Source organism: Lissotriton helveticus, chromosome 4_1, assembly GCF_964261635.1.
Source record: "Lissotriton helveticus chromosome 4_1, aLisHel1.1, whole genome shotgun sequence".
NCBI lineage: Eukaryota > Metazoa > Chordata > Amphibia > Caudata > Salamandridae > Lissotriton > Lissotriton helveticus.
Window position 1 is genome coordinate 520,593,086 of NC_136063.1, and position 19,329 is coordinate 520,612,414.

General features: G+C 43.2%; 1 protein-coding gene across 2 annotated transcripts in view; it reads right to left on the bottom strand.

The window, feature by feature from the left end:
• Window positions 1-2,452: 2,452 nt before the first annotated feature.
• The window catches only part of PKIA (cAMP-dependent protein kinase inhibitor alpha), a 312,952-nt gene continuing 296,075 nt past the window's right edge, over window positions 2,453-19,329 (bottom strand). For both annotated transcript variants that reach the window (XM_078685612.1, XM_078685611.1), the window contains one exon: window positions 2,453-2,667. In XM_078685612.1, the coding sequence (XP_078541738.1) occupies window positions 2,588-2,667 (80 nt within the window). In that variant the 3' untranslated portion in view covers window positions 2,453-2,587. The remainder of the gene's footprint in view (window positions 2,668-19,329) is intronic.

Sequence of the window (19,329 nt, forward strand, 5' to 3'; positions counted from 1 at the left end):
CCTCACCTCCATCGTCTGACAGCATGGGCTCAGGATTGTATCCTACGCCGACGAAACCCAGCTCATCCTCTCACTCACGGAGAATCCCGAAGACACCAGACTCTGCTTCCAGGAAGGAATGAAGAACGTGGCAGCCTAAATGAAAGACAGCTGTTTGAAGCTCAACTCGGAGAAGACCGAGGTCCTCATTCTCAGACCCTGCACCTCTGCCTGGGAGAACACCTGGTGGCCCTCCACCCTGGGAAATCCACCGACCCCTACAGACCACGCACGAAACCTCGGCATCGTCCTGGATTCCTCCCTCTCCATGAACCTCCAGATCAAAGCCGTCGCCTCCACTAGTTTTAACTGCTTGCACATCCTGCATAAGACCTTCAAATGGATCCCCCCTGACTGCAGAAGGACCGTCACCCATGCACTTATAACCAGCAGGCTGGACTACGGAAATGCCCTCTACGCCGGAATGAACAGAACTCTTCTACACAAACTCCAAACCATCCAGAATGCCGCAGCCAGACTTGTCCTCTGGACGCCGCGTCACAAACACATGACCCAACACCTACGAGGTCTGCACTGGCTCCCCGTCAAGAAGAGGGTAACGTTCAAACTCCTCACCCACGCCTACACAGCCCTCAACATCGGACCCAAATACCTCAACGAGAGGGTTTCTTTCCACGTACCCAAGAGAAACCTCCGCTCCGCCGACCTCACCCTGGCAGAGGTACCCCGCATCTGCAGAAACAGAGCTGGTGGGAGAGCCTTCTCCTACATTGCAGCCAAGACCTGGAACGACCTCCGCATGAACATCAGACGCTCCCAGACCCTGCACTCGTTCAGGAAGGACCTCAAGACCTGGCTCTTCGACTTATCTGGAGCCGCACCCCCCCCCCCCCCCCCCCCCCCCAGCGCCTTGAAGACCCTCACAGATGAGTAGCATGCTATATAAACCCCTGAATGATTGATTGATTGATCTCACTGTCGTGTAGGAAAAGGGGGTCATAGTCTGCAAGATGTGATGACGTGTAATCGGTAAACAGGCACATCTCCTATTTTGTATTCAAGTTATTCTTAATGTGGTATGTATGATTATAAAACAGAGCCGGGATTACATCAGCATAGAAGGTTTTATATTTATTTACACTGATAACTAAGTTTATCATCTAATGCAACACAAAACCACACACACGATATTTATCTTAAAAACAGTACCACTTGAGAGAAAATACTTCATTTGGCCTGCAGTGGTTAAAACGGAAGGAAAAAATAACTACGCTATTAGGTATTAAAACATATCAAACATGAAAAAATGGAGTAAAGCATGTGCAAGAAAATATTAAGAAGTGATGGCGACTATGGTTCACTTCTTTATTAAAATGATCACTGTCTTCTGTGCTTCTTTTCCTAGTGGTTTGATCGTTATTCGTTTAGCTGAGTTTGTTATTAAAGCTAGAGATGCCAGCGTCCTGATTTCCTAATATAACAGTCAGTGGGAAATCGTCAGACGGTATACTAACGACATTTCTATATATAAAAACATGCGTTCATGGTTCTGGTATGGGGGTTGTGTGCTTAGGGGCCTCATTCCGCCTTATTTTACAGTGTATAAGGGCTGGTAAAAGTTCAAAACGGCTTTACAAAAGTGGGTAGTACAAAGTAAGAGTAGTAGACCATTGCTACAACGAGCAGAAATCTCTGCTCTTTTAAGATATCCCTACGAAATCTTTGATTGAAATATCTGACAATTTAGAGCTATTTCTGGTACAAACGCACTAGTCATCAGTTAAAAGTAAAGACCAGACGTTACTGGGAGTCGTAAAGGTGCAAACGTCTCCAAGGCAATCAAAGAAAATGTGCCCTCGTTGAGTAGCAAAAGGCAGCCATATATTTCACGCCCCCGCTGTACTTTTGACACTTGCACCCGCCCTGGAAATATAACATATTGTTTCAGGCTTTGAAAAATGTTCGGGGAAAAAACGATGGCCTCCGATACTGGAGTTGTCTTTCCGAAAAACACCGCCACTATATGAAATCAGTCCCTGCAAACCAGTGGCGCAAACATTAACAGAACAAGAAACCATTGTATTGGCTTTCAAATTAAACAGGCAGTGCAGAGTACGAACAGCACACGATACAAAACATTGTAAACAAAGTAGCTGTGACAGACAGAGAAACAGTCACACATTGCCGCATTCTCCTTTCCTTCTGCAGCTCTACTCGTCGTGAGGGGATGCTTGGACCTGCCGAAGCAGCAGGGCGTGCACTAAATCTCTGACGTCCTGCAGGCCATGGCTGTGAGACGGGGCGTGCCCCACTATTTAAAATCACTTCATCAAGTGGTCATTCGTGAGCTCCATAGATAACGCATCGAGATCAATAACTTCACCCATTGCTAATGGCAAATGGAGAAGAAATGTTGTCCTCTAGCACAGTCTGTTCTTCTATTTTTAGTATTTCTCTGCGCTGGCAGAAGCCGTGTAATACCGCCATTTTCCTTGTCCTGTGTATGACTGGAGAAGCAGCATTCCGTTCCACGCGACCTTGCATCCTGGACACCACGTCAGCTGCTCTTGTACGTCACTGCTGGCAGTTAGCTGCTTTGTTTTGCTGCTTCTTCTGGTGGTGCTGCAGTTTGCTCCGGTGGATTTGTCTGTGCATCTCCTGCTCCTCCTGTGCAAGAAAAAGACGAAAGTCATGTCAGAATATTGCCTGTTTGCCTCCACACTCCTCGTATGCATTACTCGATGTCCAGCTTTCTATCCATACAACCAGTTTTAAACAGTAAATATGCAGGTCTATAGGTGGTGACAGGGCTTTAAGTGGGATCAAAAAACTGGGGGGGGGGGGGGTCTCTCAAGGGGGCGTGGCCAATATAATAAAGGGCGGGGCTTAAAAACACTAAGCTAAAAGTTTGCGCTTAGCATAGTGTGCCACCCGACTGGTATTTTGCTGTTTCTGTCATTGCATCCAGATATATGATAAAACAAGTAACATCAAACCTACAACAAGTCAGGATTATTGGGTTTGTCAGTGGTTGTTAGTTGCATGAGACAAATAAGCAGCAGCTGTGGCTGGTATATAATATTGAAAAAGCTTCCACATAAAACCCTGGTGACACCACAACAATCTTGCTGCTCCTTGATTTCTGAAAAGAGAAGAGAAATCCATAGAGAAAATGACTCTCTTTAAAGGATTTCCCATCCCTTTTAACGTTTGCAAAAAAACGGACCGCCTGTGCAAGGGCACAAAACAGAGCCCAATAGAGACCCGTTTCGAGGCCTCCTTAACCCCTTCCATGCTGATGACGGCCGGGAGCCGTCATGGCACACAGTGCTCGTGTGCTGATGACGGCTCCCGGCCGTCATGACTGCACCCGCGATCGGAATGTCCCTCACAGGCGCAGAATCGCGGCCGCGCCCAAGGGGTTAAAAAACTGTCAGTGCTCAGGACCCACTTTAAGCCCTGGGTGGTGACTGAGAACAAGGCAGATGTTTTCACCGAGTGGTTCCAAGTGACATCATCGAAAAAGAGAGTGACCTTTGATCTTCCTGTATGATCCTTAGAACCCCAAGGTCAAAAACTTCCCCTTTACTCTCGTTACCCACATACAATTTTATGGTGCATAGGTACTTGTCCAATTAAAATTCATTGGTATAGTTGCTGTGAACAGATGGCGACTATTATTATGTCGCAGCAGTGGAAAAAGCTGAAAATAATTTTTGTCTTTCGAAGGTGTGACTTTATTGCAGTGAATAACAGCTTTTATAAAAGTCTGTTGCCAATAGTGGATGGGAAATTGACCCATATATTACATAAATACCTATAGATGGGTAACCGTGAATAACAGGGATGTTTTTCACTGATGGCTTCTCAGTGATATCAAATTCCCCCTGCCTTCCCACTAGCAATAGGACCATTTACTATTGGTGGAAGCGGTCTTGGTTGGGCTCATCGGCAGGTTCTGTACCGTTGTTTGTTTTCTCGGTTGACATAGTCACCAATGACGAGAACGGGCATGGGTGGGGCCCAGAGCAAGCAGCCTCTGATCCTCAACTTCACTTATGAACGGCATTCCCAGCGGTCCCCAGACAACACTGTCTCAATGTGGGCCATCCATCTGACCACCCAGACAATCTCGCACAATTTGCATTGATGAAAAAGATTGTGTTCATGATATTCAACAAACACCAGGAGGGAGAAAACAGGCAAGTAGGTTAACAGTCCTGAGAGAGATAATCCATAAGCAATTTGAGCCAAAACTGCTTGCAGGGAAAAAGTAATAAAAACAGCAAAAATTGCACAAAGCAACAGAAAGGGAAAAAGTAAAGCAATGATTTAAATCTGCTGGGAAAATCCAGGGACACAAATGTAGAGCAAGAGGTTGTTCAGAGTTGAAAAATCAGGGAATGTAATGTGTTGTGTCTCTTCAACAATTTTCAAGCCATTTATATGCATATGCCAAAAACAGGAACTGGTTTCCAAGAAAGTTACTCTCCTGTTGGGTAGTCTCCACAAATCATTGGGAACTAACTTAGGATGGTGCCAGACTGATTCCATGCACCCCAGCAGGATATGTTGTCCCTTGGACCAGCTAGCTCACAGTGCCACTGTTAGTCCCCCTAAACTTAGACAGGGAGCAAACAGTTCTGGCAAGCACTGAACTTGAAAACTCTGTTCACTCAGGAACCTTAGTGACAGACCTAGAGCTTTTCCCTCATTCACCCGTGCTCTCTTTCGCTCAGAGAAATATACAAACAATACACCAAGGAACATTTTTCAATATTTATTGAACTGTAGTGATTCTAGTATAGAAAATATGTACTGCAATGATTAATATACAGAATCAGATAAAAGTTATAATGAATGTCAAAACAGTGGACAAAACGAAGAGTTCCACCATCTTGTTGAGACAACTTGCATATGCATACATAAAGCTATTTGAATTTAAGAACATATGCATTATTATAAGAATCTAGCATTCTCCTACGATGCAAATCCTAACCTACCTGCCTAGGGGTGAGTGTATGATCTGCCAAGAAACCCACTTCTGAATGATCTAACCCTTTTACCTGGTGGGTAAAAATGTAGGACCCCCGTCTTGGCCACAAACTGGGCACCCCTCACAGAGATGTCAGTCACCTGGTAGGTGAAAGCTTCAGCATGCAGGGACCCCTTGAAAACAGTAGAAGTGCCTCCTCTGATTGTATTTGGAAATAAAAGGATATATATAGAAAATGGCATCCTTGCTTTGGGCCGAGATTGTGATCAGGCTGCCATTGTTTGTATTCCACAGATGGCTGTGTCACCATATGAACATAATAACAATTCATTTGTATCCGGCACGTGAGGACCTTGCACATAATGCCAAGTCAGTATGGTAGCCTTCTTACAAAGTTGTTAGTGTCAGCAAGTTTGTTGTGTCTTAGAAACTTACCAAAGTGGCACAATTGCAAATGTGTGTCAAAAGTCGATGTGACAAAGGGAAGACAACTTTAGGCAAGAACACTGTACATGTAAATTGGCACTATTTCTTACCAGGCCTAACTCAGGTACATGACACTCCCACATTTTGGATTGGTAAATTCATGTAATTCCCAATGTAGATATCACTATTTTAGATTGGAGAATTTATATAGTCAGGCTGCACCATCCACTGGGAAATCAGGGCATCCTATATCACATGAAGAAGAAACCCAAGTTGGACATTCTCCCATTCCCATACTACAGCACACAAGACACCTCCTCTGGATGAAGGCATCAGGGCGACTCTGACAAACAGAAGCACCTGTGGAACAAGGCACGGTGAACAGTGAAGCACTAAAGAGGAGCGTATTTACAAGATGTTTTGCCAGATAACATTCTTGCTAATTTTATAACTCTTTGAACGTTACCCCCGCTAACCAGGAGAAAAGTGCTTGTGCTCCCCATTTTATCATCCTTAAGTGGCTTTTTCCTAATTAGCACATTTAACTTGCTTGTAAGTCCCTAGTTTATGGTACAGAAAGGGAGCCTGGACGTTTACTCCCACTTGTGTACTGTGACACCTATTCTGCCATCCACTGCAGTAGTTATGCAAGCATGACTACAGGTCTACCATGTGCAGCCTGACTGCTGTGGTGTAAACCTGTGCTACATCCTGCCCAAATAACTGTTTTTGACATGTAAAGTCCTCCCATTCAAATATTGTCGCCCCTATGTGGGCCTTATAGCCCACAAGGATGCATGGTATTTAAAAAAGTGGGACAGGTAGAACATTGATATTACCATGTTCCTACAGTGACAAGGCCCTAAAAACTATTTTCATTATGGCTGGACTAGCTTCCAATGTAGATAATCACAGTAGAGATTAAAATACTAATACTGTATTTTTGAAATGAGCCAATTAGAAACTAAGAGGTGTGAAATTCTTCCCAGGAGGGAATAGGCTGACCTGGAGGGAAGATATGACTCTTCTCTGCTCAATAGAAGATGTAGGATAGGTGCTATGGGCATTCTATTGATACCGCAGTGTCACATCCTGACTGACAGGTCTGTTGAGACACAATTAACACTTTGGCGCATTCAAAAGGGAGATACCCAGACATTTGTTCTATGTAGGAAAGTTCTCCATTTTGTCCTGAGTACCCCCATTTGTTGGACTGATGCTGATGGTTACTGACTCTGAACGTGCCCTGGATTCTGCTAACCAAGCCCAGGGTTAGTGTTCTGTCCTCTAAAGGTACATAGTAATTGGTATAATTCTAACTGGCAAGGGCAACCTAGCTGTAAGTCTCTATTATATGGTAGGGCATGTAGATGTAGAGGCACCAGTGGACTTAATGCACATACATTTGCACTGCTGTGGTGCATGGTGCTATTTTAAATCCAGGCCTGCCTTGCAGGGTGATTTTAAAATAAGAAAATGTGCAAATTCTACTTTAGAATTAAAAGTAATTCCAAAGCCCCAAACTACATTTTTATAACTTGTAAGTCACCCCTAAGATGTGCCCCAAGAGTAGAGCGCATAGTTATAAAAAAGCAAGGACAATATAAAGAGGTTTTATATTCCCATGTAAGTAAAAACAACCAAAGTAATTTTCCCCTATTGTAGTGCTGCTAGGCCAATAGGCTAACATCGGAAGGCTTGATCTTTTTATTTTCAAGAGTTTTATATAGCGGAAACTTGACCCGAAGGTATTAGGTATCAGAGTGCTCTACATGAGCCCCAGTTGCGTTACACAAGGGCCCAAACTTAATAAAGTCTAACTTTTGACTGGGGCTAGCTAGACATCTCATTCAAAGTATCAAAATAATGGTTACAATAAATCCAAAAACTTGCCAAAGTTGGATTTAATGTAGCTAGTGAAGGAAATTACTTTAAAACTTACTATCCTGAAGTTACCTAAAACAGCCCTGTAGCAGCCTGTGACGGGGCGGTTCGAACGACCGAGGGACAAACCCCTGAGTCGGACTGGTGGACAGCGGCCCGCTTTTACCTGCTTCTGTCCCTTCTCTGCAGCAGCCCGATCTATATCTCCGGGAGGACTGGCCAGAAGAAGATGACGCTAACCATTGGCAACCTGAGGAATTGGAACCTGGTGCCTTTAACTGGGAGGATACTTATGGCGAGGACCCGCCCCTAGCCCGCATCACTACCCGAACCATGTCAAAAGGAGGAGGGACCCCAGAAGCGACGGACGGCGTTTCCCAGGAGGAGAGAGTGCTACATTGCGGAGAGAGGAGTTGGAGAGGATCGAGCGAGGAAGCGGAGAAGTACGAGACGGACCCGAAGTGGAAACCCAGAGGTGACCCGGAGAAGCCAGGAGGCCACCGACTTCACGAGTTGCCCCGCCACGCTCCCGCGGGAGGAGTGTGGCTCCAACAGGTACGGGGCAAAGTAGCGGGTTGGGTGGGATGGCGTGTCCAACCTTCGGAGTAACCTGTACATTTTGTAAAGCCCCTTGTATAGTCTCGTAAACCCCCTCCCTCCTCACGAGCACCAGCGAATCACATATACCGATGGTTGAAAGCACTTGCGCACTTGGTTTCCCTCACACCCGGCCCCGAAGTCTCCAGAGCCCGAACCTTTCCTAACCCGACCCTATTTCTTTCCCTTTTCTCCTGGTGGCCGTGCCTGACGGACGACTGTTCCACTCGTCGAAAGACATCCTGGATCCTCTACGGAAGCCCGCAACAGACCTGGCAGCCTTTGCTCGAGAACGAATCACCAGCAGAAAAAGGAGATCCGATATAAAAATAAAGCCCTCTTTGAAATCTCTACTTAAAGCTTCCGACTCCATCTCTTTGGCCCCGGCCACCCCTGTACACAGCCTCTTCTGATTGGTCAGCCTTTGGCAGACTCAGCCAAGCTGTTCCCTGAGTAGGTGTGAAGAGCCCTGGGCCTGAAAAAATACAGCCATTTAGTGGGAGGAGATTTGCTTCCTGAGGATGCCAGGGAGATGAAGGGGGCTGTGGTGATAAGCTGGCTTTCAAAGGCAGGGAAACAGATGACATAGGACCCAGACTATTTCCACTTCCTTGATAACTAGCCAGAATAGGAGCCCCCCTAATTAGATCAGTAGAGGGGCTGGAAGCGGAGTGTAGTCAGACGTTAGCCACACCTTTGGGTTGGGTTGCACAGACACAAAGACCAAGGAGAGATTTTCTCTATTTTGATTTTTGAGGACAGTGCATTCTGGGTCAAAAACATGCAATACTTCACCGGAAGTGGTCATAGCATAGGGAGGTAACTGTACCCCTGTTGGTTGGGAAAATAGTCCAGCCTAAAATAGAGGATAAATATGAGAGAGCTCCAGGAGCTCCTCAGAACAATACCTATAACATCAGAAGAAAAAGGACTGCTCTGCTGGACCCTTGGACTGCACCACAGAAGGCTTGCACTCAGAAGGACTGCACCTGCTGCACTCATAAGGCTCCACAAAGGAAAAGACTTGGACTGATTAGCAACCGGTATAACATAGCTGGAAAAAGTCACCTGCAAAGCTGGAGAGGATCACCCCAGCTGACCAGTTGCAACTAGATTTTAACTGGCTTGTGCAGGTGCATTGTGGGAATTAAGTCCTATCCCCCAAGAGGCAATCCAGCGTATCTGAGCCCTTTGCTGGAGCTACTAGATCCTTATTTTCTCCAAAAGAACTCAGAACCAACCATATCTCAATGTTTGGAAACTTTCTGCCATGTTTTGCAGAAAAGCTCCAGGAGGAGACCGGCTTCGTCAACTCACTGACCACGCTGGTTTGTCCCACTGCAACGTTCGGAGCCCTTCGACCTCCAGGACAAAGATTTCCAAAGGCTCACTGAGGCAATGTGCTGCAGCAGGATGCAGTTGAATCAAACTTCGGATCCGAGAAGCCCAAGGACCTGCCGCAGAGCCCATGAGGAAACAAAAGCTGAAAGAAAAAGACTAAGGCGCTGATTACGATGTTGTTAGGAATCTGTCCCAAACTAATCCGTTCTGGACTCATTTCCTAGTGAATCGTGTCCTGCTAGTCCGGACGACCGATTAGCATGCTTCCCAACATTGTTCGGTTGGACTTGCATTGATTCCAATGGGAGCCTGTGTTCTGACCGAGAACACGGCCTCCTATTTGAAAAAGGGGTGGTTGGGGAAAACCTTGCACCCTGTGGCGGGCACCCCATGGGGCCTGCCACATTGTGCATGGTTGGGATGAGGGGTCCCTTGGGTACCCTCATGGGCCACATTCGGACACCTCCAGGTTAAGGGGCCTTCAAAGGCAGATTCCGAAAGCCGTTTCGTCTTGGGCAAACCGAGTCAGAATGGGTGTTCGAATCGTTCATCGTCATCGCTTGTCTGGAAACCGTGTCCATTGACCTGAACGATTCAGCTCCGAAAGGCTCAGACGGATCCAATGCCTTTCAGAACCGATTCGAACTGCTAGTACAGTTTGGGTACATCATAATTGATTGTTCTGAAAACTGTACTATTCGGCAGGAAACAAGGGTCCCGAATCGTATTTGGCAATACCGAATCCCATCCAGAGCCCTACCTCACGACATCGTAGTCAGCCCCTAAGTCTGAATGTAAACTTTGACCAGGACCTAGCACACAGCTTATCCGTCCTGCTTTCCATCACGGTCAGTCTAAAACTTACACTCTGTCCTGATCTAGCGCAACTAGATAACAGCGAATGGTGCTTTTAGTTTTTTTGAGCTATAATTGCACACTTTTTTTATTTAATCTTTAAAAATGCATATCTCCGGTTCACCACTTGAATTTATTTCATTTTGGTGTTGTTTTAAAGATAAAATATTCTCTATTTGTATTAAATGATCTTCGATTTTTATTGTGTTGTGTCTTTTACTTATATACTGTTTTGGTGATATTAAATTCTTTACACATAACTGTCTCCTAAATTAAGCCTGACTTCTTGCTTGCTAAGCTACCAAGGGTTGAGCAAGGATTAATTTATTGAAACCTGGCTGGACCTTTTAGTGATTGTGGTATTATTACTAGCTGAAGGTGAATACCCCCACATACCAATAATCCACTTGCCTATATTGTGTCTTCCCTGTCTGGTTGCTGCATGACTCTGGTTTTGTCCTACGAGACCACTGTCTCTGTGTTTGTTGTGTTCTGTGCCTGATACAACCTGGATTTTAGGTTTAAATGTGGGAGGACTAAAGTGGCTACCATACTGCACCCCAACACATCTACAACCCTCCGAGCCAAAGCTTAGAGTGGCAAAGACTTTTGTCATCTTGAAAATGCTGGTAAGCATGGCATTTTGGGTCTGTGCCCAGTAAGGCAAACAAGGACTACAACAAAAGTGGTTAGGATTGCCCCTAGGAACCTTTAGCCCATTTGCTAGGTAGTACCCATTGGTCACCCCCACCCAGTAGCTATTGCAAGGCATGAATGTGACACTCCCAAGGCATCCCATTAGAACATTGTCTGGAGCTGCTGGACTGCAGAAGAGGACTGGACCTGCTGTCCCTGACTTTGTGAGGAACTCTGAAGGTCTGGACCTGCTCCCCCTTGTTTTCAAGACAAAGAAGTGGACTCTCCAAGAGTCAGTTGGTTTGCCTTGTGTCTAGCTACATGGATTTAAAAAGACGCAGGAGACCTTTTCCCAATGCAACCCAGCTAAGTAGTGGCAACTGGAATTTGGATAGGGCTTTGCTGGTAGCCTCTGCCTGAAACCCTGAAATGTACTCCTGTTCTTGCTTGGGCACCAGGAAAACGTTTGGAAACTTATGAAAACATTTGCATCAGAGTTCCAAAACCAAGAGGGACTTGCTGCGCAAAGTACAAGACTGGCAGATCCAAGACCTCGTATTGAGTTTCAGATTTGTCCCCCTGAAAGGCTCCAGCATATCTGAAAAATGCAACAAAGTCTCTTTCTGTTTTGGAACTTAGAAACTTGTCTTGCAAAAGCCTGAAAACCTCCAGAGCCCTAGCAGGAAAAACCTACGGCAGGTATCCTTCCGGCAGTTCTATGGTGGCAGCTACACTTTCGAATTTGTCCTGGAATGAGATAGCTTTTTCTCAAACAATTGACAAAGTCCCATTTTGGATTAGGAATTTGAAGGTTTTTCAAACTCTTTGACTTCCAGACTTTCATCAGAATCAATCCACTTGGTAAATCTGAACAACCCTCCATCTCGATCAGCCTCAACTCTTGCCTAGATTATGGTGTACTGTGGCCCTTGACTAGCATTTGCGCTTTGCACTTTTGGTGCTATTTTCACCTAGAAGATTAATAATTCATATTTCTAATTCCCCTTATTGGCTTTTTGTCATTTTTTTGTCATTGTGTTCATTAAATGTTTGCTAATTCGGTTTGTGATTTTTATTGTTTGTCGTTTTGACATTATTACTGTTTTGATACTGCATAAATTCACCAGTCGTTACGCCTCCGTGCTCTGTTCCATAGCTACCTAGGGTTGAGCTCAGGTTAGCTTAATTACTTTAAGGGTACCTCTACCCTGACCCCTCCTGTCAATTTTATATTTCATTTTCTTCCCAGGGAACCAAATGACAGCCGCAATGTTCCTCTTAGGTTGCGGTGAGCCAATCACTGTATTGCTGTTGGCCTGTGGATCTGTCCACACAGGATCCGGGTCAGATCTGCATCTCTAGATATGCACAAATCTTTTTATTTAATAACGCCAAAACCACTGACGTAGAAAGCACTCTTTCTGGACCAAGATCTAGCTTTTATCAAAATTTGATGTAGGTCCATTCAGCCGTTCGGGTTGCAGTCTTATCTACAATCCAGTGGCGGCTCGCACAGGTAAGAGCGGCAGGGCGGGGTCGGGGGTAATGGAGTCGACAGACGATGGGATAAGTAATAGTAAATAAAGAAACAAATAAAACCCCTTACTTTGCGCTTGCCGTGTCACTGATGATGTGAGCACAAAGTAAGTGGTTTTATTTATTTATGTATGTCATATTACTGATCCAGTGTTCTGTCGACTTCCACCATCCCCCACCCCTCTCCACCATGCCCCGCCACACCACTGTGCAAGCTGCTACTGCTAAAATCCCTATGGGAAATTACTTTTTCTTGGTCCCGGATCACCCCGAAACCTTCTAGAAAGCAGCTGAAGTGCATGGCACACAAGATTTTAAAATTTTGTGAAGATTCGTCAAGCAGTGGCACAGTTATTAGCAATACAAAAAAAGCTTTTGCTATGGAAATTAGGTCCTAACTATAATACCTACTGGTGACAGGCAGTAGGTTTATATATATGTATACACACACACACACACACACCCACACACACACACACACACATATATATATAAAAATGTACACATATGTTTTTATATATTCACATAAGTATATATACACATACGTGTATATACACACACATATATATCTTTTATCATCTAAGCTCTAAGCATCTAAGCATCTAAGCTGAGGTAAACATTGTAATGTAAAGGTATTACGATGTAATGTGATGCGATGTAATGTGATGCGATGTAATAACACATAATTTAGTAACTAACATTCGATCAGAGGGTTTCTTTTTCAGTTTATGCATTGCTGAAGATCTGTTCAAGAGTGATATATTAATACTTTCTTCATTCTGGATTGTCCCTCATTTCATTTCAATTCAGAAGCTGATACGCACAATTATTTTTTAATTTACTGTTCGACTACTGTATATTTCCTAAATATGTCTGGCCACCTTAGGCCACTGTGCAGTTTATAGGAGGGATGAGGTGTGCATCAAAGTGTCATATTTCCTGGGAAAATATCACACTCGAAGTGCAGAAAACGTGCGGATGAATACCACAGTTGGTTTGTTCTCATGTTAACTTCAGTTTATTAATCTGTAAAAGAGGTATAGGGGGAACAGATCACAGATTTTTCCCTTAAACAGATCCAAAATTAAAACAGGCCACAAGTGTTTCCATTAAGGTCCGACTGGACCTGGGGCACCAAGTACCGCAGAGCTAAAAGTACCTACAGTTACACATAAACTTTGGAATTTGTGTAGATCAAAGGTCTGCCTTCTTTTTTTTTGTTGAAATATTAGTCCAGCAGGACATAGCCAAAGTTACTTTTCAGGATGGGCTACATTTAATCAAATATGCTGTGCGGGAGCCAATAGTCAGACACAGGAATCTGGTGTAAAAACAGTGTACGAAAGACAAAGGGGTTTCCAGAAGGCTTACACCGCCTCCAAGTTTGCTGGACATCAGACGCACCTTACTTTAGGGATTATTGGTTTATGACTGGGTGAAACTAACACATTCTAACTCCTTGAAGAGAGATAACTCTGGTTAGATACTTCAGTCAGAAGCTTATGTGGGTTCTGAAAGGCCTACAGTGGCATAGGCTGTTCTTGAGTCCAGCAAAGTTGCTTCTAAGCCGGGAGGATGCACTTGAATATCTGTCAAAAGGCACAATGTTTGGAAAAATCCAACAAAGTCAAAGTTAGAATGCAAAATCGAATTTCGTTCAGTTCCAGAAACATTTGTTAGTGTTGACAATTTGCAGTGAATGCAGTCTGCTTGAAAACAGTTTCAGTATTGTCCCTCAGATCACGCAGAGGTTCACAGAACCTTCCAAGTAGCATACCAGTTAACTGAGACCACTCTGCTGGTTAGCAGCGCTCTCTGTCCACTACTCATTAGTTGTAAAAAAAAGGGTATTTTTTCTAGTTTGGCACCAGGGGGAGTGTGACATTTGGTAACAAAATATATTTTACCAGTGTCCCTCCAGTTTTTACTTTTTAAACGTTGACCTCTGGGTAGTATGTCTGCCCCTAACTGAGCATCAGCAACACGTGCTAAGATACAATTTTGCTCCATATTGTCTCCCAGTTCACCTCCTAGTACACTGAGACTGATTTTATACTGTGTAAGACCGCCAGGCTAATACTGAGGGCTATTAAATGTTAATACATAGAAATAGGCAAGGTTGATAAACAGTCCAACAAGTAACAACCATAATAATAATAGGATTTTTACCACGAAGTACGAAGCCCCATTAGCCACCTAGCATACGTATCACGGTTAATCCCAATAGTATGAATTTCCTTATTCAGACATACTCAAAAAGTTACATTCCCATGATCTATGGATATGATATATTGTTGAGTTTCTTCTCCTTAGTTGTAAACAAATTCCCATGTGTAAATTGCATTTGTTGTTGTGTAACTATTTCACATTTAAGATTTTCCAAGAAATGCATAATGATATTGCTTTTTGGAGCAGTAAGCATTTACTTCTATTTACAGAGCGAAATGTAGTATTTTGTCTACTCATTTTGAGGCACACATTTGTCCCCAATAGCATTAATTAATACCAAGATGTGTTTTGACTATACTTTTAGCCTATACTTATGCATTTATTTAGGGAGTTTTATATAGCGAGAACAAGACCCATCAGAGTATCAGAGCACTGTAAAAATAGCAAACAAAGTTAAACACTGAACAAAACAAGCAATAAATAAATAAGAATCAGTAGTATAAAAACACACAAAAAAGAATAGCCAGAAACAATATATATACAAAGAGAACAAAACGACTTAGAATTCACAGGATACAGAGATGAATATAGGAAGGGTAGTCTGACTTAGTGAAATCAGGACCCATGGACCCAATCAGTAACTAACGCTGAAGGTATCTATTCCACAACATCTTTTTAAATTCTTGTTTGAAGGATGTAGTCAAAGGATTAGATCTAGTTTCAGGAGGAATTGCATTCTATATTCTTAGGGCAAGACTGGAAAAGGAGGGGTTATACATTTTCTTTTTTGTTAAACTCCAGTGTCTTCAGCAATAGAAAGGTAGGGCTTCCCAGGGAGCGACTTCCTCGCGATAGTTTACATTTGGTGACCAAGTAGATGGGAGTGTTGTGATGAAGAGCCTTATGGGTCAGGCAGGCTATCTTAAACTGAATTCTGGCTTTGAACAGGAGTCATTTGAAATGTTTCAGGTCTGGTATGATGTGGTCGCAATTGCTGGATCCAATGAGGAGCCAGCCTGGCTTTGGGTAGTCCTGGAAAAGTGGCACTCCCATAGTCTAGGCAGGAGACAACTAGGAATTGGACTGCTAACTGAAAGCCATCTTTGGATACATTTATTTTTATTTTTCCTAGAGTGTTCAAATGTAAATTAGCTCCTTTAGTAGTTGCACTGATGTGATCTTGCATAATTAGGTATTTGTCCAATAAAATGCCTAATGATCTAGTAGCATCTAGTACATGTGGGGTGCAGTTGAGTGCTGTAACCTGTTTGAGCCATTCGTTTGTGGGAGTAGAGAGATTGTAGGGGTCTATTGGAGAAATTCTGAATTGAGTGTGCTTAGCATAACATGATTGTGGTTAACCATTATTAGCTTTTCAGTAAGGTGCAGTTAAGAGTTTTGATATCTTCAGGTGAGGACATTTTCAATTAGAATTGTACGTCATCTGCCTCCATGTGGGACTGTGTATTTGAGTCTGTAAGCATTTCGGTAAATAGTTCAAAGAGCAAATTGAATAGCATTGGTGACACCAGTCAACACCAGAGTGATGTCAGACAGGGTTTGATTGACTTCGATTTGTTGAGATCTATTATGAAGGATTGAGGAAAAACAACTTAGGACGGGAGCAGATAAATAATCCTCTTCACCAAAATGTCTATCATTTTGTCATGTTTGACCATATCAAACGCGGAGGAGAGATCAAGGAGTTAATGTAGGCAGGTTTCGTTCTGATGAAGTAGTCTCAAGTTCATCTACAATGTTTTTCAGAGCAGTTTCCATGCTGTGGTCTGTTCTGAAGACAGATTGGAAAAGGTAAAGGAGCTGAAGCTGTATGATGTGCTTGCAGAGTTGTAAGTGTATGCATGTCTCTAGTAGGTTTGCTAGTGTCATAGTGTTAGTAATAGGATGGAAATTGTTGCAGTCAGACAAGTCGATGTCTTTTTTTTGGGGGATTTGGGTAACTTTTCTTGTCTTTAAGCAATCATGTATTTTACCGTGGGAGAGAGATGCACTGATAATCCTAGACCAAAGTGGGAGTATTGCGGACATAAGCTCTTTGATGAGTTTGGCGGGTAGAGGATCCTTGAAGTCGTTAAGGGATTAATTGCTATTAGTGTTTTGCGAATCTCAGCTTCATCAAGAAGTTTGAAGTTAGTCTATGCAGCACTATTTTTTGTAGTCCCATCAGCGACAGGTGACCATATCCTCGGAGGCTAAGGGAGGGATGGAATAGGGGTCTGGCCTAGTGGATATTGAGAAGAATAAAATAGATCTGATTCAATCTTCCTTGTTTTTTCAGTGAATTAACAACTTGGGAATTTATATAATCTTTAAGGTGTTGGTTAGATCTGTTGCTAGCCTGTTGCTTGATGATTTCACACAGCTTTTTGGGTCTGTTTTTTGCATTGTCCAGTTTTGTCCTAAATTAGTTTGCTTTAGAGCTACATATGAGCTTGTTATAATAACTTTTTATTGACCTCAGGTATGTTGTAAAAGTAGAGATTCTCCATGCTCTCTCAGCAAGCCTTAATTTCTGCCTGACCTCATTAAGGTCTCCACCGAACCAGGGATTGAAGTACCTACTAGGTATTCTGTTAGACTGCTTTGGAGAATTTGTATCCAGTATGTCTGACATGGAATGAATCTGGTGATCAGTGAGGTCATTCACTTTTGTCATGTTTGAGGGTGGAGGAAGGAAATGCTTGCTCATGGAAGTTAGATCAGTTATGTTGATTTTTCTAAAGTCTCTGGACTATTGTTTTGATTTGCAAGGTTGAGCTTGTCTAATCAGTACATTGTCCAAGATGAAGAAGGAAACTTGATAGTGATTGGCCCAGTGACATGGTGATATGGCTTCTAGTTGTAGGACATTTTCTTTGGCAATGATTAGATCAAGGGTGGATTCTCTATTATGAGTTGGGCCATTACAAAATTGGGTAAGGTTGAGTTCAGTAAGGAAGGACTTGAAGGTGTTCAGTAAGGGATCATTGGAGTATTTTTAGTGAATTTTGAAATCCTCAGAGAAGATCTGTTTAGGGTTTTGGCCTGTGTTAGAGGAGATGATCTCCACTAATTGTTCAATTAAAAGGTAGGTTATTTCCCGGTGGGGGTAAATCGTGTTGACTTTGCATGACATTTGTCATTGTTACAAATTTCGATGGCAAGATATTCACAGGAAGATATTGGAGGAGTATGGGCCTGCTTTAGGGTGAGCATAGTGTGATAGATGCATGCAATACCTCCACCACTTTTCGGTTCTATCCACTTTGATGATGTCATAATTGGGAGACACAAGAATGTCCAGAATGGTTGAGGAGGTGTCATGGAGCCATGTTTCTTTTAAGATCAGGAGGCCAAGGTCTTGTGCGAGAATGAGATCCGTGATGTCGGCTGTGTGTTTTACCACTGATCTACAGTTAAGGAGCATAGATATGATATGTGATTTGGTTACTACAGCCTCTTTGTGACTTATTGGGACCTGTAGTAAATTATTCTTGTTTGTAGTTCAAAAGTTGAGACTGAGTTGTCTTAATGGGCTGGAGGGAATAGTTTTGATATTGATCAGCGAGGGTAAAGAGTCTATTTGTGTGGTGTTATCTGATAGCAAAAGAGAGTGAATGTCAGCATCAGATGCATGATCGGCAACCCTCTAGAGTCCAGAGTGGAAACTGGGAAGGGGTCTTGATTGCAAGTGAAAGATGGGAGGGTTCTTTGTGGTCGAAAACACTCAAGCAAGGACTGTCTATCAATTGAGGGAGGATTAGGTTGTTTGATGACTAGGGATTTGTAAATTTCAGCGGTCAGGCTGGGATACCAAACTTCTCCAGCTTCAGGGTCATGTGTATATGGTTCTGTTGGTCGCAGTTAACTGGCTAAAGTTCATGTTTGAGATTGATGAGCTTGTCCTTTAGGGAAGGACTGTCTACAAAACAGTTGGGAGTGTAGGATAGGCTGGGGTCAGAAACTGGAGAAAAAGGATTAGAGTGAGATAAAGTAGTGTAATGTTAGGCAGAGGGGTAGAAAGAAGACTCAAATCAATGTCATCAGCAGGTGTTTGATGTTGTTGGTCGATCACTGTTGGGATGGGGGACGTGGTGATTGAGTGGGGCGTTATTTGGACAACAGATGGTTTAGAAGATGGTGTGCATTTGCTGGAAAGAGGGTGATTATTAGATCCGCAATTCGTCATGTTGCTGTGGTTAATGATTCTTGAGCAGTGGGCATCATTTCCAATTCTCTCTTGAACTGGGGGAGGAGGTGGGTCAGAAACATGGATTTCTAGAAAGGATCAGGAGACATCACTAAAAAAACCTGGATTAGAACCAGCAACTACAGTTCCATTGTTGGAAATAGGAAAGTGGTCTCTCGGGGGCATAGATGATGAGTTAAGATTAGGCATAGATGGAGTAGGTGTTACAATTGACGTACGGGAGGAGAAAAGTTGATTTAGAGGGGATATTGCTTGATTCTCTATTTTTGTTCCTTATCAAGGTTTCATCAAACCATTCAAGATTGCAGTAAGAAGATTGAATAAGAATGTTCCCATTGTTATATAGGGAGATGGTTACTTCAGCATTGAAAACAGGTGAATTGAATAATGTGCATAATTTTCTTAGTAGTGTTAAGTTGTAGCATTGTTGTTATGGTTCTCCTCCATTGTGCTCTTCTGGGGGTGAAGAAATCTAAATCATTAACAACAATACCTTTAGAGGTGCAGAAGTAGGTATCAGATATGAGTGTTTCGGGGTTCTGCTTAAGTAGTTTGACATGTTTTGAATTTTAGATAGGATAGGGGGTATTAAATGTTGAATGAATTACAGCCTGCCAGTGACAGCAGGTTTTCGCTAGTGTTAATGTTATTTGGAGCCATGGTGAATATTTGTGCAAAG